Genomic DNA, 26,487 nt, shown 5'->3' on the forward strand with positions numbered 1-26,487 from the left:
TGTGAAATATTAAGTCAATTTTTTAAATTTACCACTGAAGATATGTAAAACATTTTTACTTAGCTTGTGGGATGTACAAAAACAGTGTTAGGGTTGGAGAGATGGCCCAGCTGTTAAGAGCACTAGGTGCTCTTCCAGAGGTCCTGGGTTCAATTCCCAGAAACCACAGGGTGACTCACAATCCTCTGTAATGAGATCTGGCGCCCTCTTCTGGCCCAAAGGCATATATGCAGGCAGGAGACTGTATACATAATAAATAAATAAATCTAAAAAAAAAAAAAAAAAAAAAAAAAAAAGCCTTAGCACATGCACCACAGTTTGCCGACCCTTTCAGTAGTTATGTTTTTTGAGGGGACAAAAATTATCATATAGGAACTCATAATTGGCCCATTTGGGATTTTCGGTGGTGGGATGTGATAGCGTTTGTTTTTGCTGTGTGGATTTCATCCACCGTGCTTTAAGGGCTTCCTCCCCAGCCATCCACCATCCCTGCAAGCTGTGGATTAAGCATAGCTAAGGTTCGGGTGACACCTTGTGGTCGCACTGCAAACGGCAGGCACTTCCCTGGAAGTTCCCATGGAAGTACAAGCAACCTCCTAGAAGGATGAACCAAGCAGCCCGGCTGGCTCCTGGGATAGTTTGCCAGCCCACAATTGTTGTGTAATTATAGTTGTAGTTGTTGATGAAATGGGGCGAGATACAGCCCAAAGTTCACAGCTGTCTCCCAAGGGGACATCCAAAGGTGGTTCTTCTCCCTATTTTAAAACAGTAGCAGCTGCAGTTTCGAAAGCCTTCCCGATTGAAAGCGCCAGCAACATTTAGTTTCCCTAGCTTGGTTATAGCCATTAATGTCTAAGGAGAAAAGGGGAGCTGGGTACTCTTCTCATATAGTCACAAAGGAGAAAGAAGGCATGGGTGAAGAAGGACCTAACTATTATTGGAAGCCAAAAGTTGAAAGCCAGGCATGAGGACACAGCACATCCCTGTGACTTCAGGGCTGAGGAGGCTAAGGCGGGCGACTAAGAAGTCTGAGGCCAGCCTGGGCTATGTAGTTGAGACCTTGTCTCGAGAAGGGAGGGGGAAGGAGCTCCACACTGGAAAATGGTGAACAAAGGACTTAATGGCAAAGCCCAGTAATTGAAATGTCACCACAGCCCTGAGGCAAATGGAATTACTCATTTATCTGTACAGGTCACACTGTCCCAGGGGTATTAAACAGTTGTGGGATATGTATTTTGTTCATCTTTGGTAAAGGATTGAAGCTGTGATGCTTTCTGTTCCCCTGCCTCTAGGAATGTTTCACCCAAACTTCCAATTCTCTGTGCAGGAAACGAAGGAGATTCTGTACCTTGAAGGTTCTCAACCACCTGTTTGAATTGCTATAAAAGCACAGAGAACTTAAGGTGGGCACCCTCAGCATGAGCAAAAAGCTGCGTCTGTTGGGGGTAGGTGAGCTGGCAAATGGTATGTCCTCCATGCTGGCCGTTCAGGAAGGGTGTGGGGCTAAGTCTTGGACTGGTACTGAGAGAACAGGATTCCGAATCCAATCGCGACCTGCACCCTTAAGACTGGAGCAGATACAAAGGTTGGGTTTTGTGGTCTTAAGACTGTCGTCACTCCTCCTGGGTCCCACTCTTCTACAGGAAGATGGGGTGTATGGCAGGGTGAATTAGCTTCCCACGTATTTATATGTATTTGGAGCTGTGGACGATGCAGCAAAAAGGGACGTGACCACCTTTCCTCGTGTCATCAAGGCAACTGGCAGAACTGTACGACAGACTGGAGAAGTGCTTCCTCCCAGGTGAAGTGGGAACTTCATGGCATTGAATCCGCGTTGCCTGGCTGACAGTTACCTCTTACTGACCCACTCCAAGCAATTAAGAGTCCTTGCTAGTGCTGGGCGGTGGTGGCGCACGCCTTTAATCCCAGCACTTGGGAGGCAGAGCCAGGCGGATCTCTGTGAGTTTGAGGCAGGTCTGGTCTACAGAGAGAGAGCCAAAAAAAATCAAGAACCAAAGAGTCCCTGCTAGCCTTGACAGGGTTGTTGTTGTTTTGAGTTCTGCAATGGTCTTCATGATCAGCGTGATTTCAGTGTGACTTTCTACCTCTCCATTAAAGGCTCTGGAATCGTCTCCAAAAACCTCTTTTAACACTGCCAGGTCTGTTCAGGAATCTGAATACTGTCACTTCCAGAGAGTGTGTCTGTCCCCAGCACAGGAAGAGGCTAGCGTCTCCTCCCTCCCCCCGCCCCCCTCCACCTCGAGGACTTGTCTTCAGGGGCTGTCCAGCATTAGAGGAATTGACTTGGGTCTTCACGTAGAAACCAAGAAAAAACGCTGAAGTGGACACGACACTTAAATACTTAACTATGGGGAGGGGCTCACTGACTCCTGATTGGTTTTACATTTCAACCTTTTTTTTTTCCCCTCCTCTCCCTCTTTTCTGTTTCTGTCTCTGACCCCAGGGGAGGGGAAACGGGAATAGTGAGAGATCAAAAATAAACCTCTTATGTCAAAGCCGGGAAGGAAGTATAAATACGAAAGGCTCGGCAGCCCACTCGGTGCTTCCCGAGGAAGGAGGCGGCTGCACGGGAGAGCGCGGAGGAGAGCGCTCGCTCGCAGTCCGGGGCGCCAGCTGCTCGAGCTCTGCTAAAGTTGGCTGGCGGGCGCAGGAGGAGCGGGCTGCGCGAACCAGAGGGGCCGCCAGGGGACCGCCGCGCCTGCTGCCGCTCACCGAGTCGGCCTCCCCATCCGACTGATCACTTTTCCTGGAGAGAGCGGCCCGGCCGCCTTGGGCCACCAGCACCTGCCTGCGCGCGGCGGCCTTCTTCCCTCTCCCGCGCTCCGCAGCCCTCTGCCCCCATGCTCCGCGACCCCACCGCCGCCCGGTGGCCGCCCCTCCTGCTGCTGCTCTTGCAGCTGCCGCCGCCGCCGCTCGTCTGCGGCGCCCCGGCAGAGCCGAGAACCACCGGGTCGCAGGCCTCGGAGCTCCTGGTGCCCACGCGGTTGCCGGGCAGCACGAGCGAGCTCGCCTTCCACCTGTCCGCCTTCGGCCAGGGCTTCGTGCTGCGCCTGGCGCCCGACGCCAGCTTTCTGGCGCCCGAGTTCAAGATCGAGCGTCTCGGGGGCTCGGGCGCTGCGGCCGGGGGCGAGCCGGGGCTGCGCGGTTGCTTCTTCTCGGGCACCGTGAATGGGGAGCGAGAGTCGCTGGCGGCGGTGAGCCTGTGTCGCGGGCTGAGCGGCTCATTCTTGCTGGCAGGCGAGGAGTTCACCATCCAGCCGCAAGGCGCTGGGGACTCCCTGGACCAGCCTCACCGCCTGCAGCGCTGGGGGCCGGGGCAGCGCCGGGAGGACCCCGGGCTCGCCGCCGCCGAAGTCTTCCCCGTCCCTCAAGGACTCGAGTGGGAGGTGGAGATGGGTGAGGGGCAGGGACCGGAGAGAAGTGACGACGAAGAGGGCAGGGAGCAGGACAAAGGGGGGCTGCGCAAAGAGACAGAAGACTCCAGAGAACTGCCACCACCCTTAAGATCCAAAACAAGGAGCAAACGGTTTGTGTCCGAGGCTCGCTTCGTGGAAACACTACTGGTGGCTGATGCGTCCATGGCTGCCTTCTATGGGACCGACCTGCAGGTAGGACTCAAGAGCCTTCCGCGGACCCTAACAATCCATAACATCCATCTCTTCCCAAATGACTTTCAATTCCCTTCCCACTGGGGGCGGGGTGGGGGTGGGGGAATCTTGGAACTCCCAAGCCCAATCCCAAAGGAGACTTTCTCCTTTCTGAGAAAGAGCAGTAATTCCATTAACTTCTGCTATCCTGGCTTCCTACTTCCCAGCCCCTAAGTCCCTTCCAATTGACAGTAGGCTTGGTGGCTCTGACTCTTCCAAGCCGGCATCCTGAGTCTCCCGCAGTCCCCAGGCACCTGCTTCTCCCAAAGGAGATGAAAACTGCACTTTTTTTTTTAAGAGCCCTGCTCCTCCTGGGCCTGCTTTCTGCAACTCTCTACTGTCGATCACTCTCTGGGGCTCCCTAGGACAGGAAGCTGGGCTGGGACGAGGTGGCTGGGACTGTCTTTGGGTATACAACTGAGGTTCCTGTAAGTAAAAGACGTTAGCGGAACCTGGAAGGAAGCTGTCCAACTTCTGTAAGCCCAGCTGGTTCTGATCAAGGGGCATGCACTACCTTGCCAACCTGGCGCTCAGCCCCAGCAGAACTTGGCAATGCCAGCATCCAGCACAAGAAGGGAGGAGAACAGAATTTCTGCCCTGGGGGCTCAGCCCGGAAAACTGAAGTTTCAGTGAAAGGGGAGAGAGCTGGGCTAAAAGATGAACTTTTTCAGTTACTGTGTCTAAAGGAACCAGAGCCACGCTCAGCCCAGAATCAGCTTTCAAATGACCTGGGCAGAAAAACTGAGTCCAAGACACTGCTAGTAGCTGAGCATTCCTAATGACTTGCAGTTAGTGCTGACTCAGCAAGAAATGCCCCCAACCCCCCCCCCCCCAAATACCTCCCTCTCGAGACACGACAAAGATCTTACCAGAAGGAGAAGAGATAAGGGTCCTGTCTTGTGGAACATATAGAACCAGAAATGTTAGCTCAGCTAGAGAAAACTGACCTGCCCAGAGATCATAGTTCCCCGAGTCTGGGATCCCAGCACCACAGCAGCCCTGCTAGCACTTTGGCAGTGGTGATGTCCTTGATTAGGGTCCCCGTCCTAGACTCAGCCTGTCCCTGACTGTTGTGGGTGCTAAGGACATAGGCATTACCTTTGTAGTTGGCCAGACAAAGGGACAGCCTTCTGCTTCTCATCTGGTCTTTCCCACCTTTCTGTGATGAAGACGTGCTAGGTAAGAAAGTTCCAGTGAAAACCAGGTAGAGAGGACAGAAAAGGCTGTGGGTGAGAAGTCCGCGTGATTGCCTTCTATCTACTGCCCAGACCAGTTGAACCTGGGGCAGCCTCCCTGCATGCTCTTGTGGTATTGGCTCTGCTCAGAGCACTGCAAGACAGCTCTGAGCCATCGGACCCTTGAGGTTTAATCTGTACTGATGTCATATTTGATTCTCTGCCTACCCTAAGAGGAGGTACCAGCCACTTCTTCTGACTCCTTTCCCCCAGTAAGTATTGGAGATGTAGAAAAGGGTGAAGAGAGGTTCCCCAATTCACTAAGACCACTACACCTGGCTCCAGGCTCCTCCAGGAACAAACCCAGAGCTAAAACTTACATCTATCCCCAAATTAGACCAGTCTCTGACATCTGCTTGACAGCCAAAATATAGAAAGACTAAGAAGAACATGGAGAAACTGCAGGGAAGTCAGTTTTTCAGAACTCAGAGGCAACATGTCCTCCCTAGCACCTCTCTCAGCTCCTCATTTAAACACTGAGATGTTAAACATTTCCTTCAAGGATGTACTTGGCATCTCCAAAACTCATAGTTGCCTGAATTCTTGAGCTACTGAAACAGGACATCTGGTTCTGCCCCAGGTTATACTAACTTCTGCTTGAGGTCCAGGTGTGTTGCTCATACAAGTTGACTTTCTCTGTGAAAACCACCAAGTCCTGCTATTTTAAGACCCGGCTTATTCAAACCCACCCCTCCATACAGAAGCCAGTCCTTAACATGGAACCTACAGGGAGGCTCTGAGCAATTCACTCACACAGATAGAAGGTACTTGGGGTGTCTTTGGGTAATAGGGTGGGCGATGGTGATGACCAGAGCCCCTGATCCTCTAAAGAACAAGACACTTGGACAAGGTAATGGATTCTGGTCTATGCATCTGTGAGACTGTTTCATGATGAGCCCTTAACTCTGAAGCCAGATAAGAAGGTGGGTGGCAGGGGCCCTTCTTGTGAAGGGATTAAGTGAACTCACTTACAGGGTTCTGGCAAATGCCCTTGTTCCTGGCAGTGACACCAATCTGGATCATAGCCAATTCTTTCTTGCACCTTTGAAGACAAAGGTGGTTTCTTCTCAGAATGGGGCTTGGCACTTTGGTGGGGCATCTTGAGACTGCTGGATTTAAGGAGCCATGCCACAAAGTAGACAGCTGTGAGAGTGTGGATAAACAACAGATCTTCCTCAGGAGAAGAGGTAGTATGGTACAACCACAAAGAATGCTGGACTTAGGTTCAGGCAATCTGGGGTGTGTGGCAAGCTAGATTTGCCACACTTACCAGTGTGACCTTAGGAAAGTCACACGTCCTCTTCAAGCTGTCTGGTCTTCCTCTGCCTCTCTCACAGCATTTCTGCTGAGGTCATGCATGTAAAACCACTCTGGAAATGGAGCATGTTCAGGGAATGGCTGAACCTCCCAGAAGCTTGGCTCATCATGAAGCAGTCTCACAGATGCATAGACCAAAATCCATTACCTTTTCCAAGTGTCTTGTTCCTTAGAGGATCAGGGGCTCTGGTCATCACCATCGCCCACCCCATTACTCAAAGACATCCCAACGTGCCTTCTATCTGTGTGAATGAATTGCTCAGAGCCTCCCTGCAGGTCCCATGTTAAGGGCTGGCTTCTGTATGGAGGGGGTGGGTTTGAATAAGCCGGTCTTAAAGTATCAAGACTTGGTTTTCTCAGAAAAAGTCAACTTGTATGAGCAACACACCTGGACCTCAAGCAGAAGTCAACATAATCTGGGGCAGAACCAGATGTCCTGCTTCACTAGTTCAGGAATTCTGGAGTCTGGACAGCTGTGATTTCTTTCAGAGTTGGGACAAAAAGAACTTTCTGGAAAGAGGGACCACCTCAGGAGTGTCCATGAACTTTGTCTACATCTCAGATACTACTAAGTGTCCCCTGGGTGACCTTGGAGCAGAACAAAGTCTCAGCACTAAGCAGACCTCTTGAGCCTTCTTCTCAGCAGGGAGGGTCTAGGAGAGGTGTTGTTCTTCCCCAAAGCAGACTGGAGCATTCCCAGATGTCAGGGTCCTGGGAGATGATTCCAGAAAGAGGCTGTCGCAGCCATCTCATTTACATCTACGTTCTGGGGTGAGTGCTTCCTACAAGCCCTAGTACTATAGTTATTCTATACACTGGTTTGCCCAGAGGAATCTCTGCCTGGTAGCATAAATAAAAAATAGTGTCATCTCTTGAGGTCAGTCATAGTTTGAGTGATACATGGGTATAGCTCCATCAGCTCTATAGCTGTGGCAGTCTTCATGGGTGAAAGACTGTTATGTCACATTAATTATGTTCAGCCCACCTTCCCAACAAGGAGTCCTTTCCACCTCTTGCCTCTGCTGCAGTCAGAATGACCAAAGATACTATTTCCGAAAGAAAATGTCCAAATATCAAATGTGTGGGGAGGGAGTGTAGATCACAGCAGGATAGCCTGCCTGGCTTGCTTATTTGCTTGCAAACTTCAGGTCTGGTTTCCCATGTAGCAGCCAAGATTGATGGGAGTGTGGTGGCCAGGTATATAGACTTAGGAAAATAGACGCACCTGGGGGTTTCCAGGCAAACATCTATCTCTCTGTACCTTGATTTCTTCACTAGGGAAATGGGAGCAGTCATAGCCAAGCCCTGAGATTGTCTCAAGAATGTAACAAAGCATCTGAGCCAGGACCTGGTAGATAGTTGGTATTCACCAAGGCACAGCTATTCCTAGAGTTGTCTTTGGTGATAAAAAGCATTTGTCAGAGTTGGTCTAATGGTTTGGCTGCACATCACTGGAACGCTAACCACTGCTTTCCAGCTTTTCTGTCCCACGTGGCAGAGAGACCATCTTTGCAGATTGCCCCAGCTCTGAGTGTTTAAGGTTGGTTTCAGGCAGTTCTCAATAAGGGTAGCTTTTGCAACAACGCCTTTTGCAGTTTGGGGAACAAGGTGAGGTGAAGGATGGGTCTGTGAGTCTCACTCTTTCCTGCGCCTTTGCCTCTCCCTTTCCTCCTTACAGCACTATCCTAGGGCCTAGAGTCACACGTGGAAATAAGAGTAAGGATGCCACATGTGGGCATACATTGCCACTCTTCCTGCATCCCCAGACATGCCACACAGGATTTCGCTCAGTCCCCACCATGTGAGAGCAAATAAACAAGCTACCTCAGGTGACGTCGTAGCCAGGATGAGGAGCCGTTAGGAGTGCACTTTGCCGAGGCTCAGCCTCTACAAGAATCCCAAAGGCAGGCTTTGATTGCCATCGGAGCATCCAAGAACCTGGGGAAGGAATGTTCTTACTTGTAGCTCAAAGAATTCTGGGGGTACTGACAGAGAAGACCCCCCCACACACAAAAATGCCACCTTTACCTAAGGAAAATGAAGTTGTTTGACTCACCTTGACTGTGGTCATCATGGGTTTCCATCACTCTGGGATAGTTCTAGAGGTTGACTGCTAAACAGCAGAAGCCTCAGTCAGTAGGGGGAAGAATCTCATTCCCACCCGTTAGCTCACAGTTCATACTTGTGTGGTAAGCAGGGAGGTATAAATAGACACCAGGTGGCAGAGCTAGCAAGCCATTTGACCTTTGCCTGCACTGGCACCTGGGCCAGCTCCCCGTATCCGTAAGTCAGGTCTGTCCTTCAAGACCTGGAGAACGGATGGAGAATCGGAAGCTTGCAGATGCCAGGTAACATGTCTAGCCTCAGCTACGTAGTCCTTGGCCCTGGAGTCACTATGACATGAACTGTGATTCAAAGCTCCTGCCACTGTATCTAGAAGATCCAGCTGGACGTGGGAGATAGTGGCGATGACCTGCTTCTCATTGAGACAAGGACTGAAGGTTCTCAAAGGAGCATTGGACCACGGAATCTTTGTGGCCCTCCACTATGCAGCTTATCTTCTGAGATAGTCAGGGATGAGGAAGAACTTCAGATGTCTTCATAGCCAGCTGTTGTCTGGAGGCAGTGATTCCCTAGCCATCTCAGGCTGGCAGATGTTCAGTATCTGGAGAAAAGGATCTCATGAATGTCCTATACTATACTCCCTCCACGTAGCCATTTGCCTTTTCCCTGAGGGACTAGTACATCGTCTGTCATTCTAAGTCTGGTTTGGTCCGGTCAGCTTTCATATACAGACCATTCTTGAACCCCCAAATCTTCCAATTCCTCATATTAGACCTCCTTGGTTGAATACCTAGAAACCAGCATCCTGGCCTCACACTGTTTTGAAATGACCTCACCCTCCCTAGCTTTTAGATTTGGAACTGGGACTCAACAGGAAGAAATCCTGGAAGGATAGTTGCAGACTGCTCTAGAAGAGATTCCCAGGGGTTGGTCCAGTCAGATCCTAGCCTCACTAGGCAGACCAGGAGACTGTCCTCTCTCAAGAAGCAGTGAAGATCTGGCCAGGAACTTGTCTCACAAGCTACCATTCCTCAGGAGTCACCCCCAGTTGCATAATGATGTGATCGCATTTTTCCCCTCAGCAATCCAACCTAGGGAACAAAGGCCAAGTTGCAGCTTTGCTGATAAGATGTTTACATCAGCCTAAACAAGCCAGAGTGTGTGGCATGCCGAGCAACCTGAGCTCAGAAACCCGTCAACCTGTTGTAGGACTCGTGAAACATCTGGTCTATTGCCTGCAGGATGAACAGACAGCTCCTATTCACAAATAATGGAATGCATCTGGAACTCCCACACATGGCCTTCCTCGATGGAATGTCCCCTCCACAGCCCTTTCTCTCCTACTCCCACCTTTTAGACCACAGGAGAACAGAGAGAGGGGAGCTGAGGGAGGTGAAGCTCCAGGGAGCAAAAGAAAAAAGAAAAGAAAAAAGGCAAAACACACAAGCAACTGCTCAGCTGGTCACACCAGGGACTCAAGGCATGCCAGCTTGTCACCCTTTGTCTCTGCCTCCGAAAAATAATCCACTGAGGTCCCCTAGGCAGGACAATAAGCTCCCATCTGGCCTCCCCTCAAAGCCTCGGAATCCAGCAAGGAAGCAGTTGGCAGCTCAAGGACAGGCCAGAGGCCAACTAATGACATGGGACCACAGGCCCTTCAGTTGGCCTGCGTGGGACTGAAAGCAGGTGGGGTCCTCAGCAGGTGGGTCCCACTAGGTCCTCTAGCTTCTTCTCTCAAGCCCCAAATAGAAATGAATAAATACTGAAGCCGGGCGGGGGAGGGGGAGCTCTCCAGGCAGAAACCAGAAATCTGAACTCCAGGGACCTCTAGGGAGGAGTGTGGACCTCAGACACACACCCAGGCTGGTCTCTTGACTTTAAGAGTAGTGTGATCTGCAAGAACTTTTTGAACTAGAATGACTCTCTCATTCACAAGCAGAATGGCAATGCCTGGTGAGAAGTTAAGGAGGTGATGTGTCAACCGTGGCCCGTGACTACGGCAGAGTAGATGTTGCTAAAGGTAACTGTTAGAGCAAAGTTTTCAGAGTTAGCAGTTCCCATGCTAAAAAGTCGACGTTATCCCAATGAACACCAGGAAAACGCTCAGACAGATGCTAAGAGGGAAATTCCACTGACAGTGAGTTTTTAGACTATTGCTTCTGGAGTGAAGCCAGGGAAGATGGGGGTGCTTGGCAAGGAACGAGCTGGTGTCCCGGACAGTCAGAGTAAACCATCTAACCCAAGAGAACTTTTTATTTACAGTTCCAATGCAACATCCATGCTCCATGTATAGCTGTGGATGTACTCGAAATGTTGCTGGTGCAAAGGAAGAACTGGCTGCATTGAATTTGAAGTAGGTCACCTCAGGAGCTGGTCTGGATGTTAAATGCTTAAGTTTTGTGATCAAACAGATCTGGGTTCAGCTGATGGTTCATCAGCTTTGTGATCTTGGACTAGCCACTGAGGTTTGCTTCTCTGGGGAGACAGCACCGAGTTCTGGAATGTCTTCCTAATCCTCAGGAGATGCTGCATATCTAAGGCTCAGCCCAGAGTCTGACGGGTGTGTGTGAGATAAGTGTCTCCCAATCAGAGGCGGTAGCACTGAGCAGCCAAGGACGTGAAAGTGATTAGCATTCTCCCACTCTTCCCTCTTCCTGGTAGAACCACATCCTCACAGTGATGGCAATGGCAGCCCGAATCTACAAGCACCCAAGCATCAGGAACTCCATCAACCTTGTGGTGGTCAAGGTGCTGATCGTGGAAGAGGAGGGCTGGGGCCCAGAGGTGTCGGACAACGGCGGGATCACGCTGCGCAACTTCTGCACCTGGCAGCGGCGCTTCAACAAGCCCAGCGACCGCCACCCAGAGCATTATGACACTGCCATTTTGTTCACCAGACAGGTGTGTGGGCGGGCTCTGGATGCCCAGGAAGATGGGAGGTGGGGTGGGCAGATCAAAGGGAGAGCTTTGAGGCCTGCCCAAACATGGGAACTGCCTCCCTGCTGGCCCCAGCTGGACTTGGGAGGCCTCTTGCTGGAACGATGAGAAGGAGGTCATGAGGACAAGTGTGAGGCCATTGCAAGGGGGGAAGAATCTTAGAGGGGCTCTTTTCCAAAAGTTTATGACCAGCTGTCTGCTGAGGTCATACCAAGAGGAAACAGACTCAAGCTGCCCGGGGAGAGGTCTGGCAATGGAAATGGGAAAGGGGTTCTGTCTTCAGTCTGGTGAGGCTCTGGGATGATAACCTAGGGATCCCAGGGTTTTCATACAGGATGGCTGTGGTGACTTAATTAAACAGCTTTCCTGAAGGCCACAGTCATGTACATCAGGCCTTCCTACTTCATCAGTCCTCACGAGAGTCACAGATAGAAGTGAAATAGTGTTATACCCATTTTGCAACTGAAGTAACTGAGGCACCAAGAGGCCATACATCAGTAGTACCCAGAGTTAAGCCCAAGCAGTCTTACTGCAGGGGCAGACTCAGAGTAATTGTGCAGCTCTACCTCCGAAAGCAAGTCTTTAAAGTCCCAGACAAGCCAGTTGTCACTCAGTGCCCCCCTCTTGCTGCTGCGTGCGTGCGTGCGTGCGTGCGTGCGTGCGTGCGTGCGTGCGTGCGTGCGTGGGTGCGTGTGTGTGTGTGTGTGTGTGTGTGTGTGTGTGTGTGTGTGTGTGGTGTTGTTTTAACGACAATGTGTTTCTTAGGTCCCTCTTCAGGTTAGAAAAACAAGGGTAGGTGAACTAGCTGTCACAACCAAGACAGAAAAATCAAGAATGCAGGACAACCAGGTGGGATGTCCAGAAGCTGAGCTCTACAGATTATCCTGTTGTTTTTAAAGAGCTTTAGAAGGCTCAGTAATGTTTGCACCATCAGGTGGTGTCTCTTGGAAAGCTGAGTGGGACACTGGGCACTTACCTCTGGTCTCCAAACCTATCTCTACAACCTAACGTGCTCTCTTCACCAAACAGAACTTCTGTGGGAAGGGGGAGCAATGTGACACCCTGGGGATGGCGGACGTCGGCACCATCTGTGACCCCAACAAGAGCTGCTCGGTGATCAAGGATGAGGGACTGCAGGCAGCCTACACTCTGGCCCACGAGCTAGGTAAGACTTGTCGTACCAGAGCTTGCTTTGCACATCCGAGGAAGCTGCCTCTTTCAGGTCCACAGGGGCCTGGATTCTGAGAAGGAAGCAGCCTCACATGTAGCCATTGACAAAGTGGTTCTATGTAGATAGATGTTGTGCTTGATATCAGTGACTCCACTCCTACCCTGAGCATAAGACCAAAGCGCCGAAGTGGTGTCCTGGGCCATCAGCAGCATACCCAGAGAAGGCCAAAACATGGAAGAAGTGTTAGGTTACCGTGACGACCTAAGGAAGCTAAGTAGTTAGGCTTCACGGGGAAATGGGTTATGAAGAGAGAGCCGTGTAAGCCAGTAGTATAAGTGAACGTGAGATCCAGAGAGATCTGCCAAAAAAATAAAAGGGTCTCAATGGTTCTCCGTCATCTGAAAAGACTTCTTGGAAGAAGGACCTGAGAGTAAGACCCAAAACAGAAGTGTTCAGGAAGTCGGGGTGGCCATGCCAGTGGGGAGAGAGTAACAAGAAAGGACTGTTGAGACCATCAACACTGCTGGCCACATAGGGGACATCCAGGCAGGACAGGGCACCTGGAGGTGTGGGCAGCTGGAATGGACCACAGTTCTCTGCTCTTCCCCCCCCCCCCCAACCAGGACACGTTCTCAGCATGCCCCATGATGATTCTAAGCCCTGTGCCAGGCTGTTTGGGCCCATGGGCAAGTACCACATGATGGCGCCATTCTTCATCCACGTGAACAAGACGCTGCCCTGGTCCCCGTGCAGTGCTGTATACCTCACAGAGCTCCTGGATGATGGTCACGGTACGCCCCACTCGGCTCCCCTCGGCTTCTCCCCACCCATCTGCTGTAGAACCTTGCGTGACTGCTGGCACCTGCTCTTCCCTGGGGACTCCCTGCAGCTGTGCTTTCTCACAGAGCCCATCGGGTGGGGAGAGACTTCAGAGGCATGTCATTCTAGAAAGGCATGCTAAGCATCCTCTCAGAATGCTCTTCCTTGCCCCCATCTTCCCATAGCCCGAGCTCTGGGCTAACTCAGCTTGATTCATTCCAAAGCAGAAGGAATTAGTCTGGGGAGGCTGTCTGGAAGCGGTGAGTTTAAGCAGAACGTAAAGGAATGGAAGACTGTTTGTAGTTTGAAAGAGCAGAGAAGAGAATGTTCCAGGCTGGAGTGGTAGACTGTGTGGCAGCTGAGGAATGGCAGAAAGACTGTGGGCGGGCCATATGGGAGCAAGGGTCTAGGGCAGGGGCACCTAGTTAAAGCAGTTTGGGTTGTCCAACAAAGCAGTGAAGCAAGCATTCTAGATTCTTCTGAAGGAGGCGGGGATAGAGCTGATGTAAAAATAGTAGAATGAGCAAATACCAATACTCGGGCTTTATTTGCATGTCAGTGTCCTTAAGTGGATGTGGTTTAATAGTGCAAGTGGCTGGCAGTCACTAGACACATGAGCGTCACAGGGAATGTGCCTGGCATTTCTGGACAGTAAAAGAAAACTCGTCCTACAGAAACCTTTGCTGCAGTTGCCCAGGATTAAATGAGCTCTATGTACATGGTTGGATGTTGGTGATGTTTAGATCAAGGATGAAGAACTAGGATGCCTAGACACTGAAGTACATCGTTCAGAATTGGAGCTTCGTGCCGGAGTGCATGGGGAGCTGAGAGCAAGGCCCTGCCCTTGTTCTGACTCATCTCTTTCCTCTGTTCTCAGGAGATTGTCTCCTGGATGCCCCCACCTCGATCCTGCCCCTCCCCACAGGCCTCCCAGGCCACAGCACCCTCTATGAGCTGGACCAGCAGTGCAAGCAGATCTTCGGGCCTGATTTCCGCCACTGCCCCAACACCTCTGTAGAGGACATCTGTGTCCAGCTCTGGTGCCGCCATCAGGATAGTGACGAGCCCATTTGCCACACAAAGAACGGCAGCCTGCTCTGGGCTGATGGTACGCCCTGTGGCCCCGAGCACCTATGCCTGTACGGCAGCTGTGTGCTCAGAGAGGAAGTGGAGAATCCCAAGGTGAGAAAGGTGGAGAGATAAAGGGCAGAAAGGAAAGCCAGCCGGAGTGGGGGTGGGGGTGGGGCAGGCAAAGGCGCCATATTTGAGAGTCAGTCTAAGACACTTCAGCCCAAGCTGCTTATCAGAAAAATCACTCATCTTGGAACAAAACAAACTGTAATTGTCCCCACGTGTGAGGAGCTTTGAAGCTTGCTCACAGTCAATGGGGTATTGCCATCACTACCCACGCTTTAGCATCTCCTCCTTGGTACTGTTTTGTAGCTAATGTGAAAGCCTATGAAGATTGGTGATGGTGTGAAGACCAGAAAGTGGGCACTAAGCAAATGAGAGCCTGGAGGAATTCACTATAAATAGAGAGTGACATGGGATAGGAACATTTCATCAAGGTCTGAGCACTCAGAGCCTGCCATGTTTAAGCTGAGTTCCTTAGTAGAAATCAGAGAATAAGTGTAATAGTAAGAATGCCATACTCGCAGAGGAGGAGAGAAGGGATCCGAGTGGCCTGTGTCCAGAAAGAGAAATCTTGGCCCAGTACAGAGGAAACTTGCATGAAAAACCAAGGCAATGCCGGTGAGGGTTTTAAGTGGTTCACTTCTTCGCCCTGCTCTTAATACATCCAAACAGCAAGGCTGATCACATTTCTCCTACTGCAAGTCATGGAGCCTTCATGATGAAATACCATCCGATGAGTTTCACAGCCTGGGCCCTGCCAAGCGCTGAATCGCCACGGTGGCCCCAGCACGTTCCAAGGGCTGTCCTCGGTGACATGCTCTTGTGCTGAGCTTGGGAGCCTTCCTGGGCTGTGGAAGCCACATACTCTCATCCAAAGCCTGGGCTGGCTCCACATTCATGGATTCCAACTCAGCCACATCCCGTTCTCCCCATTCATTCTCTTCTCGTGGTGTTGAGAGACAGGAGGAGAGTCCAACCACCCATCTCAGAGGCAGGGTGACATTAAACAGTCACAGGATCGTCTATCCTGAAAGCGAAAAGGCAGGGTTGGAAACTAACTTTTGTATGCAGTGTCATGTCTATCAAATGAAAACTCCACGGCTGTAGGATTTTATATCCAGGGCATAAGAATGGGAGGATACTATGAAAGTCATGGTAGTGGTTTCTTTTGGGGGCACTGGTGCATTGTGAAAGCTTGTTTGCTTTCTCTCTCTTCATTTGTTTATTTTTTAAGTCTTCTGTTTTCATTTTTATATGAGCAAAGCATTGATTTAGTAATAGAAAAAAAACTGATTTAGAACTCTCCATGGCGCTATCAAAGAAAAGGCTCTGTTCTCATTAGTCAGTTGTAAACTTGGAAGTGATTCTGTGTGTCGCCCAGCACTGTCCTAGCCCTGGAACCAGTAGCTGATAGAATCATGGCAAGACCTCTCGGTGGTCATTTCTTTACACCAAGGGTTCTCAGCCTTGCCACCAGTGACATGTGGAGCTGGGAAAGGCTTGCGGGGGAAGGGGATTGTGCACTGTTGGCTATTTAGAAGAATCATTGTCTGAATCCACTAGGTGCTAGTGGCATATTACCCTCCCTAGGTGAGGCAACCACGGTGACTCCATACTCCTCCCATGAAGAACAGCACGGGCCCCAATGGAAACCTATCATACCAGACCCAAACTTATCCATAAAAGACTCTCCCTCATACTCATTCAGCAGCTACTGTGTTGAGCACTTGGCTAGCATAAGGTGCTGGGTTTATGTACACTGGGCAGTCACAGCAAACAAACCCAGCCCAGCCTCTGTGCTCACTAAGTTACATCCAAGCAAGCCACACTATCATTAAATAAGCAATTGAAATCATTTACAGAACTCCATACACTCGGATGAGAATAACTAGATGAGGAGGTCAGGTCCACAGCCACCAAGTGACCTAGATGATTGAAGTCTGCTCCCCTTTGGTCTTGATTCAGTGGCATTGTGTGTTGCAGGCTGTGGTAGATGGAGACTGGGGTCCATGGGGACCCTGGGGAGAATGTTCTCGCACCTGTGGAGGAGGAATACAGTTTTCCAACCGTGAGTGTGATAATCCAGTGCCTCAGAATGGAGGAAGATTTTGCCTGGGTGAGAGAGTCAAGTACCAATCATGCAACACAGAGGAATGTCCGCCAAATGGTAATTACCTGCCAGAATAGCCGATGGTGTAAGTGCAACAGATCACGGGAGGAGGGGAAGGGAAGTCTTCCCGGGTATAGAGTTGAGTCCTGATCCACATTTACATGGACTCTGCAAGACACCAAGCTTGGGACCAGTCCTCAAGCACCCAGGGTAGCTCTAGCTTTAAGGAAAGGCTGGGAATGTTGAAGAAGGGAGATTATTACCCTTGCCCTGGTCTCTGAGCTGTAGAGAGACAAAGCATGTCACTCCCAACCAAATCTGCCTGGAAGGGACCTTTGAAGAGAGGTTGTGTGGAGGGGAATAATCATCTTGGAGGCATCTGAGCCCTTCTCTATGTGCAGATGGAAGTCTTTTCCAAAGCTAATGTCTGAGCCAAACCTCCAAGGTCTCTCCAGCCAACTTTCAGCTCAGGCAGGAGAGAGGATCTCTGAGTGTGATGCCTGGGCACATTCTTTCTGAGAAGAGCTGCCCATCTTCCCTTGGGGCCATGGCAACCACCTGACAGAGCCTTCCCAACAAGGAGCACCACCTCTGCCTCCCCTTGCCCATTCCTACCCCCTAGGTCATGCTAGAAAGCACGTATATGAACTCAGAGGTGGAAAGGGGCAGTCGGCAACTCAGCAAAGGGAGTCAGATATTGTTTCTCCACCAACCCTTCCAGCACCAGTTTGGGCAGCTCCAGGAAGTGTTGACAGTGTGAAAAGACAAGGGGTACTTTAGGATACATTCTCCCAAGTGCCAAGATGCTCTGGCATTGGGCTGGGTGTCTAATAGGGAAATGGGTAAGCTCTGTAGTTTTGCTAAACAAGGAGGATCAACAATGATATGAGGCTTCAGAAGTTTCTCTCCGGTATTGAGACTTTGCAAGGTAGGCATGGATGATAGGTGACAGTACCACTGTGATTTCACAGGCACTGAGATCAGCCACTGCCTCTGTGTCCATAATTATAATAGATAGAGAAGCCAGACATATACAGGGCATGGTCTCTGCCCTCAAGGACTTTGCAATGTGATTAGTGGTAAAATCTTTTACATAGTAATTATGGTTTCCTCTGTGAGGCAGCAACCCTGGGCTTATGAGGAATTCAGGGAAAGAAGCTCAGAGAGTTTAGGCCAAGGAAGGCCCCAGAGATGATATATTGGTGAGACAGGAGGGATGTGCCAGGATGAGGCAGGTATGACATGCACTGTCATTTACTCACGTGAAGCCAAGCAGGAGGTAGCAGCATGGAGCCAGACCACCAAGGGCCTTAAAGCCTGAAACAGCATATGTGGATTGTTCGTGACAACTATCCTATCAGGTCACTCTGAAAGTTTTGTGATTACAGCCAGAACCCCTTCAGCAGTATGGACTCACACACTCAGCACTGTGCATCTGTGTTTCGAAGTCTCCATGGGCCATTTGGATGCACAGCCAGGGTGGAGATGCACGGTAGAAAGAGCAGGCTTGTTTCAGGACTGAGCAAGGGAGTGCACATGAGTACCTCTGAAGGTAGTGCACATATGCCTTCATGTATGAGCGCCGAGGAGGCTCGCTGGAGGCTGAGCACTGGGTCCCCAGAGAATGGCGGGAGGCCTGGGTCTGGGATTATCAAAGTCATATGCATGCATTTGAAATCACAAATTTTCCTGAATTTGGCAGAGGATGTCATGGTAGATTAGAAATAGCACAGAGAGATGCTTGCATGTTCAGAATGCTGGGGTGCCAGTCTCATCCTGGAGCATAATAGTGCCAAACCAAACCAATTATCAGAAGAGTAAGACAATGCTGATTGGGGGGTAATTATAGTACCTGCAGATGGAGCTCTCCCATAGATATTCAGAATTATAGAAAATGAGATGTAGAGGCAAGACCAGAAATGTCAGTGAGCCTTTGCCACATGTCCATTGTTACTAGGGAAGTCAACACAAAGTATAATTAGCAGAGTCCTGGAAATATAGCTCTGTACCAATCATACGTGCCCAGATGGGAAGGATATTTGTACCAGGGAGCCCAGTGTGAGGCTGGATGGCTCCTCCCCTTGGATCTTTGAGGAAGGGTCACGCACCAGCATGCAGGTGCGTCTAGAAATAATAGGTTCTGCCTGTGTCCTTGGGTTGAGTCCAAAGCCTAGAGAAAGAAAGGGTCCCTGGATCCAGATCTTTCTCTGCCAGGGTCCTCCAGCAGGTATGCTACTTCCATGCCACTCCTTGCTCTTCTCAGGCAAAAGCTTCAGGGAGCAGCAGTGTGAGAAATACAATGCCTACAACCATACTGATCTGGATGGGAATCTCCTGCAGTGGGTCCCCAAGTATTCAGGAGTGTCCCCCCGGGACCGATGCAAGCTGTTCTGCAGAGCCCGGGGGAGGAGTGAGTTCAAAGTGTTTGAACCCAAGGTAAGAATCTCCTGGATTCAGACAGGGTGGGAGGACAGGCACCCCCACCACCTCCACCACCCCCGCCACCCCCGCCACCCCCGCCACCCCAGACTGCTTCTGTGTGCTCCATGTCCTCTCTTACCTTTCCTTTCCCAGGTGATCGATGGCACTCTGTGTGGGCCGGACACTCTGTCCATCTGCGTCCGGGGGCAATGTGTTAAGGCTGGCTGTGACCATGTGGTGAACTCACCTAAGAAGCTGGACAAATGTGGGGTGTGTGGGGGCAAAGGCACTACCTGTAGAAAGGTCTCCGGTTCTTTCACCCCCTTCAGGTAGGTCTCCTAGTGGTTGAACCTAGGCAGAGTTCATCATGCCGCTACATCTCATAAAGGGCTTTGGACACTGGTGGCCTCAAGTGTAAATTACAGCTGCTGGTTAATAGTTGTGTAGATGGAGTGGGGGGCGGGGCGTCTTATAAGTACTTCAAATCTCCATTTCTCTACAGTGGTCATCTCTTTTTACAGTCACTGTCAGGATTTCCTGAGGTAGGAAGTGTAGAGCACATGGCATGGGATCTGGCTGTGGAGAGGATGGGACCAGGGCTGCCGTTATTTTATTAGTGCTGGAGACCACACGGACAGAAATGTGTCAGCTCTGAGTCAGTCAGCAGGAGAGCAACACTGAGTAACACAGGACTCAGGCACAAAAGAGCTCCCCTGGGCCAGTTATGGAGAGGACATCTAACCCTCAGGCCGGTGAGCCCTGTCCTGCTATGACTAGATCTTCATCAGAGAAGAGAGCACAAACCAGTGCTCAGCACCCTTGGGAATCTAAGCACTCAGAGGGCGTCTCACATCCAAGCACCCCACATGCATTAGTGTTCCTGCCATGTTCCAAAGTGCTTTCATTCTACTGGGCAAGGCCAACCCTGTCATTCCCTACCTTAGGGCTGAGGAACTGAAACATGAAAAGATCAGTTGACTTTTCTAAGGTCACAGTGAGAGCTGGTGAGAGATAGAAAGAAAGGTTTCTTCTTTTCTTCCTCCTGCTGTGCTAGAGATTAAACCTAGGGCATCTCTGCATGCCAGGCCAGGTTCCTTAAGTAACTAGTGATTGTTGTCTGCTGTCCCTTGCACTTCCTGGAGAGTCTGGGAAAGTAGGGTCAAGGTCAAGTGTTTCCTTTGTCACTCTGGTATCAAGTACATTCATGACTTTGTAGCATTCAAGCCTCCGGACCGGCCCCAGTACCTCGGAGTTTTTGTCTCTTTACTAACTAGTTTTCTGCCTAGTGAAGCCTCCTCCATCCTTCTCTATACCCACTTCTCTCCTTTCCCTCCTTTCTCCTCCACCCCTCCCTCCCTCTTCTTCTCTCTTCTCCTTCCCATGTACATATGTTATAGTAGTGCAGATCTCAAAAAATAGAACCAGTTCCCAGCAGCCAACTTGGAAGTATTTTCAAATTTAAGCTTAAAATAAGTGGGGGGGGGGGGGGGGAGCATGAGCTATTCAGATCGTGGATCACTTTCCCCACTTCTTCCTAGGTCCTAGACATATGGCCTTGGACACTTTCCCTAGCCTTTGACTGGCCCCAGCTGGACATAAAGAAAGAATAGCAAAGAATCCACCGGATGGCCCTCCTCAATGGTTTATCTCAACCCTGTGTAACCCACATTAATACAGGAGGACAAGGAACTAAGTTCTGACGTCCTACATAAAGTCCCATGTCTACAATGGACTGGAAGCATTTTTCCCAATAGTATCCCATCACCAAAAACCATGGTGCTCACAGTGTCTGGGCACACTCAAGAGGTGGTAAAGAAGCAAGCTTTATCCTCCATCCTTGCCAAGTCCATAGTCATCAAATATTATATGAGGGCTGACTCAAAGAGGCTGTGTTAATCCTCTATCCTGGTTGGGTTCTGGCATGAGTGAAGGGCTCGTATTTTTCCACGTGAGTTTGAGCTCTGGATCTGGAGGTAGCCATGCCTACTTTTACCGCTGCAAAGTAGCAAATGTGTTTGAATTCTCACTTGAACCAAGGAGAGGCCAGGTTGCCGGCACTTTCCTGCTAGGCTCTCCTGTGCTGCGCGTCTAACTGCCTCAATAGCCACAGTAGATTTGCCAGATGAAGCAAAAACCCATGGAGAGCCCAATATCCAAGACAATTCTATCTGCCTTAGCAACTAATTTATTTAGAACTTTGAGGCAATCGCTTTGTGATGTGCGAACTGTTTGTTTTGTCTGTTCACCCCCAGGCACCTGGGGGAACCCATTTTAATTTCCAGGCTAGGGAGCCACCAGCCCTAACAGTTTTTCTATCTCTATCATAGTTATGGCTACAATGATATTGTCACCATACCAGCTGGTGCCACGAACATTGATGTGAAACAACGGAGCCACCCAGGTGTCCGGAATGATGGCAGCTACCTGGCGCTGAAGACAGCCAGTGGGCAGTACCTACTCAATGGCAACCTGGCCATCTCTGCCATAGAGCAGGACATCTTGATGAAGGGGACCGTCCTAAAGTACAGTGGTTCCATGGCTACCCTGGAGAGGCTGCAGAGCTTCCAGGCCCTACCTGAGCCTCTCACAGTACAGCTCCTGACTGTGTCTGGTGAGGTCTTTCCCCCAAAACTCAGGTACACCTTCTTTGTTCCCAATGACATGGACTTCAGCATGCAGAATAGCAAAGAAAGAGCAACCACCAACGTCATCCAGTCATTGCCCCATGCAGAGTGGGTGCTGGGGGACTGGTCTGAGTGTCCTAGCACTTGTGGAGGGAGCTGGCTTCGGCGGACTGTGGAATGCAGAGACCCCTCGGGTCAGGCCTCTGACACCTGTGATGAGGCTCTGAAACCGGAAGATGTCAAGCCCTGTGGAAGCCAGCCATGTCCCCTATGATCCCCTTGGTGGAAATGTCTTAGGCTCATGGACGTGGGCTACTGGGGTATACAGACAAGGGTCCCCTCTGAGGTGATACTATCAAGATGGCTTGGCCCTTCCAGGCCTCCTGTTACTACAGCCTTTTGGGTACTGCCTAATTCATAAGGAAGAGGAGAAGAGGGTATGAGGGTAACAGATCCTGAAGTTGACTGTCCAGTGGACCGGACCTTGCTTAGGTTCAAGTAGAGGGTAGAAGACAAAAGGTAAAAGTGCACTTATCGATCCAAATGGGAGACTTCAGAGCCAGCCTTTTTGCAAAGGACTTGGCAAAGTTAAGTGAAAAAGAAGAATTTTTTTTTTCTATTTGGTTTCCCCAGTAATCAATCTACCTCACAGTGAGGGGAAGTCAGTATATGAGAGGTATGAGGCCAGGCGTTATTGGTGATGTCAAAGCAAGCTCCGAGTTATCTTCAGAAATGAATATCTTCAGTGTTAAAAGCCAGTGTCTAAAGGGTGGTGGTGTCCATACAGGGTTCTAGAGGGCCACTTGTTCTCAGGCTGCCGCCTGCTGGGGTGGACCCCATTTCAACTATTTATGCAAATATGTCTCTAAACTAAAGTGTGATCTTATGCCAGTGAAACTGTCTAGTCTGGTTCATTCCTTCTTTGGAAAGGGCAGCATCCAAAAACAAAGGCTAGAACAAGCTTACTCAGAGCACACATAGGGCAACTGCCGTCTTCCCTGGGTATCTTCAGCTTTCAGTAAGAAGGCGACCGCCCTAGGTTCTCACAAGCCTACTACGTCCAACTCATGCAAGCACCTGCTCATCTGTGTGAGCTCCACCAATGACTCTCAAGCCCCAGTGCCTTTAGAGGGCTCAGCCTGCTAGCATCTGCGGTTCTACAACCACCCAGGTAATATGAAGGCTGCTGTTTTAGAGACCGCATTTCAAGAACCCTGCATTAGAGAAAATTCCTACCTATAGGCTATGGTAGTTTTCAGTACTTTTGGGATCTCTTTTCTTTTTTTCATTGTTGTTCATTTTGTTTTTTTATTTTGAGAAAAGGTCTCATGTAGTGCTGACTGACCTCAAACTCTCTATGTAGTCAAAGGTGGTCTTGGACTTCTGATCTGATCTTCACCTCCCCAGTGCTGAAATTGCAGGGGTGTGCCACTGTGCCTGTCTTTAAATTTTTTATTTATTTTGAGTCAGGGCCTTGTTATTCTTGAGAAGGGGTATCATTCTCCTCAGCAAGCTGCTCCATCAGCCTTCTTACGTGCTGGCCTGCCTCATTTAAACAACAACAACAACACAAGAGTCTCTCCCACCTTCTGCCTAGGGAACATCACTCCAGTGACAAGAGCACCTACCTGCTCAGCACCTGACCCCCACCACATTTCATCCATAGCTCACAACTCTTTCAGTCCAACTCCCCCGTGAGCACCATTAACCTGGAGTACCAGTCCCTATCTGTTACCCACGGGAAACCCCGAGAGCCCCTAAAATCCTGTCTGCAGAGCTCATCTCTCTCAAGGCTCACAGGAGCTCTCTAGCTCAATCTTCCATATAAGGAACTCAGTCCTTGGTCATAAATGGGTGAGAAGAAATGGACATTTAAAAAATGGCATCCTAGGAGCCAAAGAGCTGGTCCAGTGAATAAAGTGCTTGATGTCCAGGTGTGAAGCCAGGAGTCCAGATCTCCTGTACCCATGAAACAAGCCAAGTGGCACTGGCAGCCACCTGTAATTCCAAAGCTCAGGAGGCAGTGACAGGGGAACTACAGGCCAACTGAGTAGAGTAAGTAGAGAGGCTAGATTACCTTAGATTAGTAGGAGATTAGCTAGAGTAAACCAACCATCAAGGTCCAGGTACAGCAAGACATCTTACCTCAATAAAGAAAGTGGAAGGCAATAAAGAAAGACAACTGATATCAACCTCTGACCTCCACATGCACCCACACACATGAACACACACACACACACACACACACACACACACACACACACACACACACCACAAAGACATATACATGCAAAAAAAGGAACAAAGAAAGAAAGAGATAAAAAAAGAAGAAAGAAATGCATTCTAGCAATAGAGGGGATATACCTCAATTTACATCTTCCTGTTTTTCATTACCCTTTTTTCTTGCTTCCAAGTTTCTCTCAAGACATGAGACATGAGCAGACAGACACACTGCTAAATGGAACCTTGGACCCCAGGCTTGGTGGTTGGGGGCCGGGGGGTTAGTGGCACATGCCTTTAATCCCAGCACTTGGGAGGGATTAAATCTCTGTGAGTTTGAGGCCAGCCTGGGCTACAGAGTAAGTTCCAGGACAGCCAGGGCTGCACAGAGAAACCCTGTCTTAAAAAACAAACAAGCATAGCTGGATGGTGGTGGCACATGCTTTTAATCCCAGCGCTTGGGAGGCAGAGGTAGGTGGATCTCTGTGAGTTTGAGGCCAGCCTGGGCTACAGTGTAAGTTCCAGGAAAGGTGCCAAAGCTATACAGAGAAATCCTGTCTCAAAAAACCAAACAAACAAACAAAAATGGATTCCTGGTATAAATAAGGACTTAGACCTTTTGGGGTACAAAGTAAGGCCAGTAGAGTTGCAGCCACTACTGTCCTCCTTAACTGGTCTCTAGACGATGGCAATTGACATCTACTTCATGTCTGTCTAGTTTTTCAGTGAGTAGGAGGCCGGGCTTTCCTAAATATAAACAAGCATACACACACAGGCATGTTATTGATGGGTGATCAACACTGTTTCTCCCCACTTTGCTGTGCCCCACTTTGCTGAGACTGGTGTGTGTTTCTGCAAGTCTTCACGCCCTTCCGTTTCTCATTGTCCCCCAAATAATCAAAGCCGAGTGTGCCGTCCTCACCAGCTCCCCTGTGGGGCCAGCTGTGCCATCCCGACTGCCTGTATCATTACCAGACACAGCTTTTGCCCTGGAGTTCAGCTGGCAGCAGAGCTGCTGATGTGCAAAGCAGAATGGAATCCGGCTTGGCTCTCCCTTGCTGTGTGGGCTCAGCAAGGCTCACAGAATACATACTTGTTTGTGTCTGAAAATTCAACAGCTGCAGCTCAGTACTCAGCAAACAGAGCTGCAGAGGGGGACCACACCATGGTCAGCTCTGGCCAGCCGCGGCCACCCCTTTAGCTCAGAGAGGGAAAGACGGTATTTCCTCTGCTGAGAGTTTGCATTTTCTAGCCATTGCCCCCAGAAATGGGTACCAGTGGTTTCTCGTTGGAGGCCCTAAGGCCCTAACTCAGCAGGTAACTCGGCCATTAATCTGGATACTCCAAGCAGCTGCCCCAAATATCCCAAAGGTAATGCATTAGCATCAAGTTGGTTTTTCCCCCAACTTTTCATCCTTAAGATAAGTGAATCCAAAATTAGGCATAGTGGCACACCTATGCAATCCCAGCACTCAGGAAGCTGAGGCTAGAAGCTCTTAAGTTCAATGCCAGTCTAGGCTACTTAATGAGACCCTGTCACAAAAATAAAAGATAAGTGAATCCTTGCCTAGGGTTTCTTCGCTGTCCTTTATTCCCAAATAGCCAACCAGAGACTGCAAATTTGGGGAGGGAATTCCCCAAGTGAGAAGGAGTGTGTCCCTGCCAGCCATCCACACCCCTAGTACCATCCTCATTCAGATCATTAGGCACCGCAAGGTCATTCAAAATGAGAGGACAAAAGGGAGTGGAAGTAGGAACCAGCTTTGCTGTGATTGAGGAAGATAAACTGGGGTTTACTGTCCTTTGGTGGCCTATGGCAACAGGACAACATGTCTTTATGAGGAAATCTCTGTGCACAGAACATAAAAGAGAAGAAGTCACCTATGGAAGCCGACATTGTTGCTAGCTCATTGTGGGCAATCATTAAAGGAACAGATACTATGGCCTTATCTGCTTTGTACAGGGAAATATTGTAGGGGCCCTGGAGTGTAGCTCTGTGGTTGAATGTGTGGCTAGCACAAGTGAAAACCTGGGTTTTGATCCCGAGCGCATGGGGCGGGGCGGGGGCGGGGGGGGGGGGGGGGCGATGTAGGCTGGATAAAACAGAGATATAATATTCTAAACAGTATCAGCTAACACACCGAGGGAACTAACAGTTGGATTTCCATGTAAGCTGTGAGTGAGCTGAGACTCCCAGTCTTCCTCGGGAGGATTGGGACCCCTCCCAGGCACCTGTCTGTTTTCTAGACCAACAAAAACAAGAACGGCCTTGTCAGACTTAGCAAGATAGGTGTGCCCCGTTATAACCTGTGACATGTTTCCCTGATTTGTTCTTCAAATGGGAAGGTTCTCTGACGCCTCACTAAAGAAGTAACCATACTTGCTTAACATTGCCGACCAACCCAGAAACCCCATGGAAAAGAGAAAGGGGTTCCTCTGGGAAAACTATTGGGAAGAGAGAGAAAATACCAATATGGGAATGCATTCTGAAACTCCAAGCTAAGGCAGAGACGGGGAAAGACACCTGTCCCGTTTGGAACATTTTCCCTCCGGGCTTGGGCTCAGTAAAGGGAGATCAAAACATTCTAGTATTCCCTGGCAGGTGATATCCAATTGTCCCAGCAAAGAAGAAAGTAAAGAAGCCTTCCCCAGACCTCACCGTTCCTCATTCCAAACATCTTCTAAGTCTCAGGAGCACTGAAGAGTTGTCTCAGCCAAGCACAACTTCCTGTTTCTAAGAAAGAGAAGGGAAAAATAGTTGAAAGGG

At 49.9% G+C, this 26,487-nt stretch overlaps 1 protein-coding gene across 1 annotated transcript; it reads left to right on the forward strand.

Annotated features, from left to right (window-relative positions):
- The first annotated feature begins 2,681 nt into the window (after positions 1 to 2,681).
- On the forward strand, positions 2,682 to 22,397 carry Adamts8 (ADAM metallopeptidase with thrombospondin type 1 motif 8). Its single transcript, XM_059266736.1, has 9 exons — positions 2,682 to 3,629; positions 10,946 to 11,185; positions 12,251 to 12,386; positions 13,016 to 13,183; positions 14,089 to 14,393; positions 16,329 to 16,512; positions 18,719 to 18,891; positions 19,030 to 19,205; positions 21,204 to 22,397. The coding sequence occupies exons 1-9, from the start codon at positions 2,862 to 2,864 to the stop codon at positions 21,772 to 21,774; spliced, it is 2,721 nt and encodes a 906-aa protein (XP_059122719.1). The 5' UTR covers positions 2,682 to 2,861; the 3' UTR covers positions 21,775 to 22,397.
- Positions 22,398 to 26,487: the final 4,090 nt, after the last annotated feature.

Source organism: Peromyscus eremicus, chromosome 7 (genome assembly GCF_949786415.1).
Source record: "Peromyscus eremicus chromosome 7, PerEre_H2_v1, whole genome shotgun sequence".
NCBI lineage: Eukaryota > Metazoa > Chordata > Mammalia > Rodentia > Cricetidae > Peromyscus > Peromyscus eremicus.

Excerpts from the sequence above, each read along its gene's own strand:
- Adamts8 (XM_059266736.1), top strand. The coding sequence starts at position 2,862 with ATGCTCCGCGACCCCACCGCCGCCCGGTGGCCGCCCCTCCTGCTGCTG. Across the intron at positions 12,387-13,015 it reads CACTCTGGCCCACGAGCTAG|GACACGTTCTCAGCATGCCC; the intron begins GTAAGACTTGTC and ends CCCCCCAACCAG. Across the intron at positions 18,892-19,029 it reads TCAAAGTGTTTGAACCCAAG|GTGATCGATGGCACTCTGTG; the intron begins GTAAGAATCTCC and ends TTCCTTTCCCAG.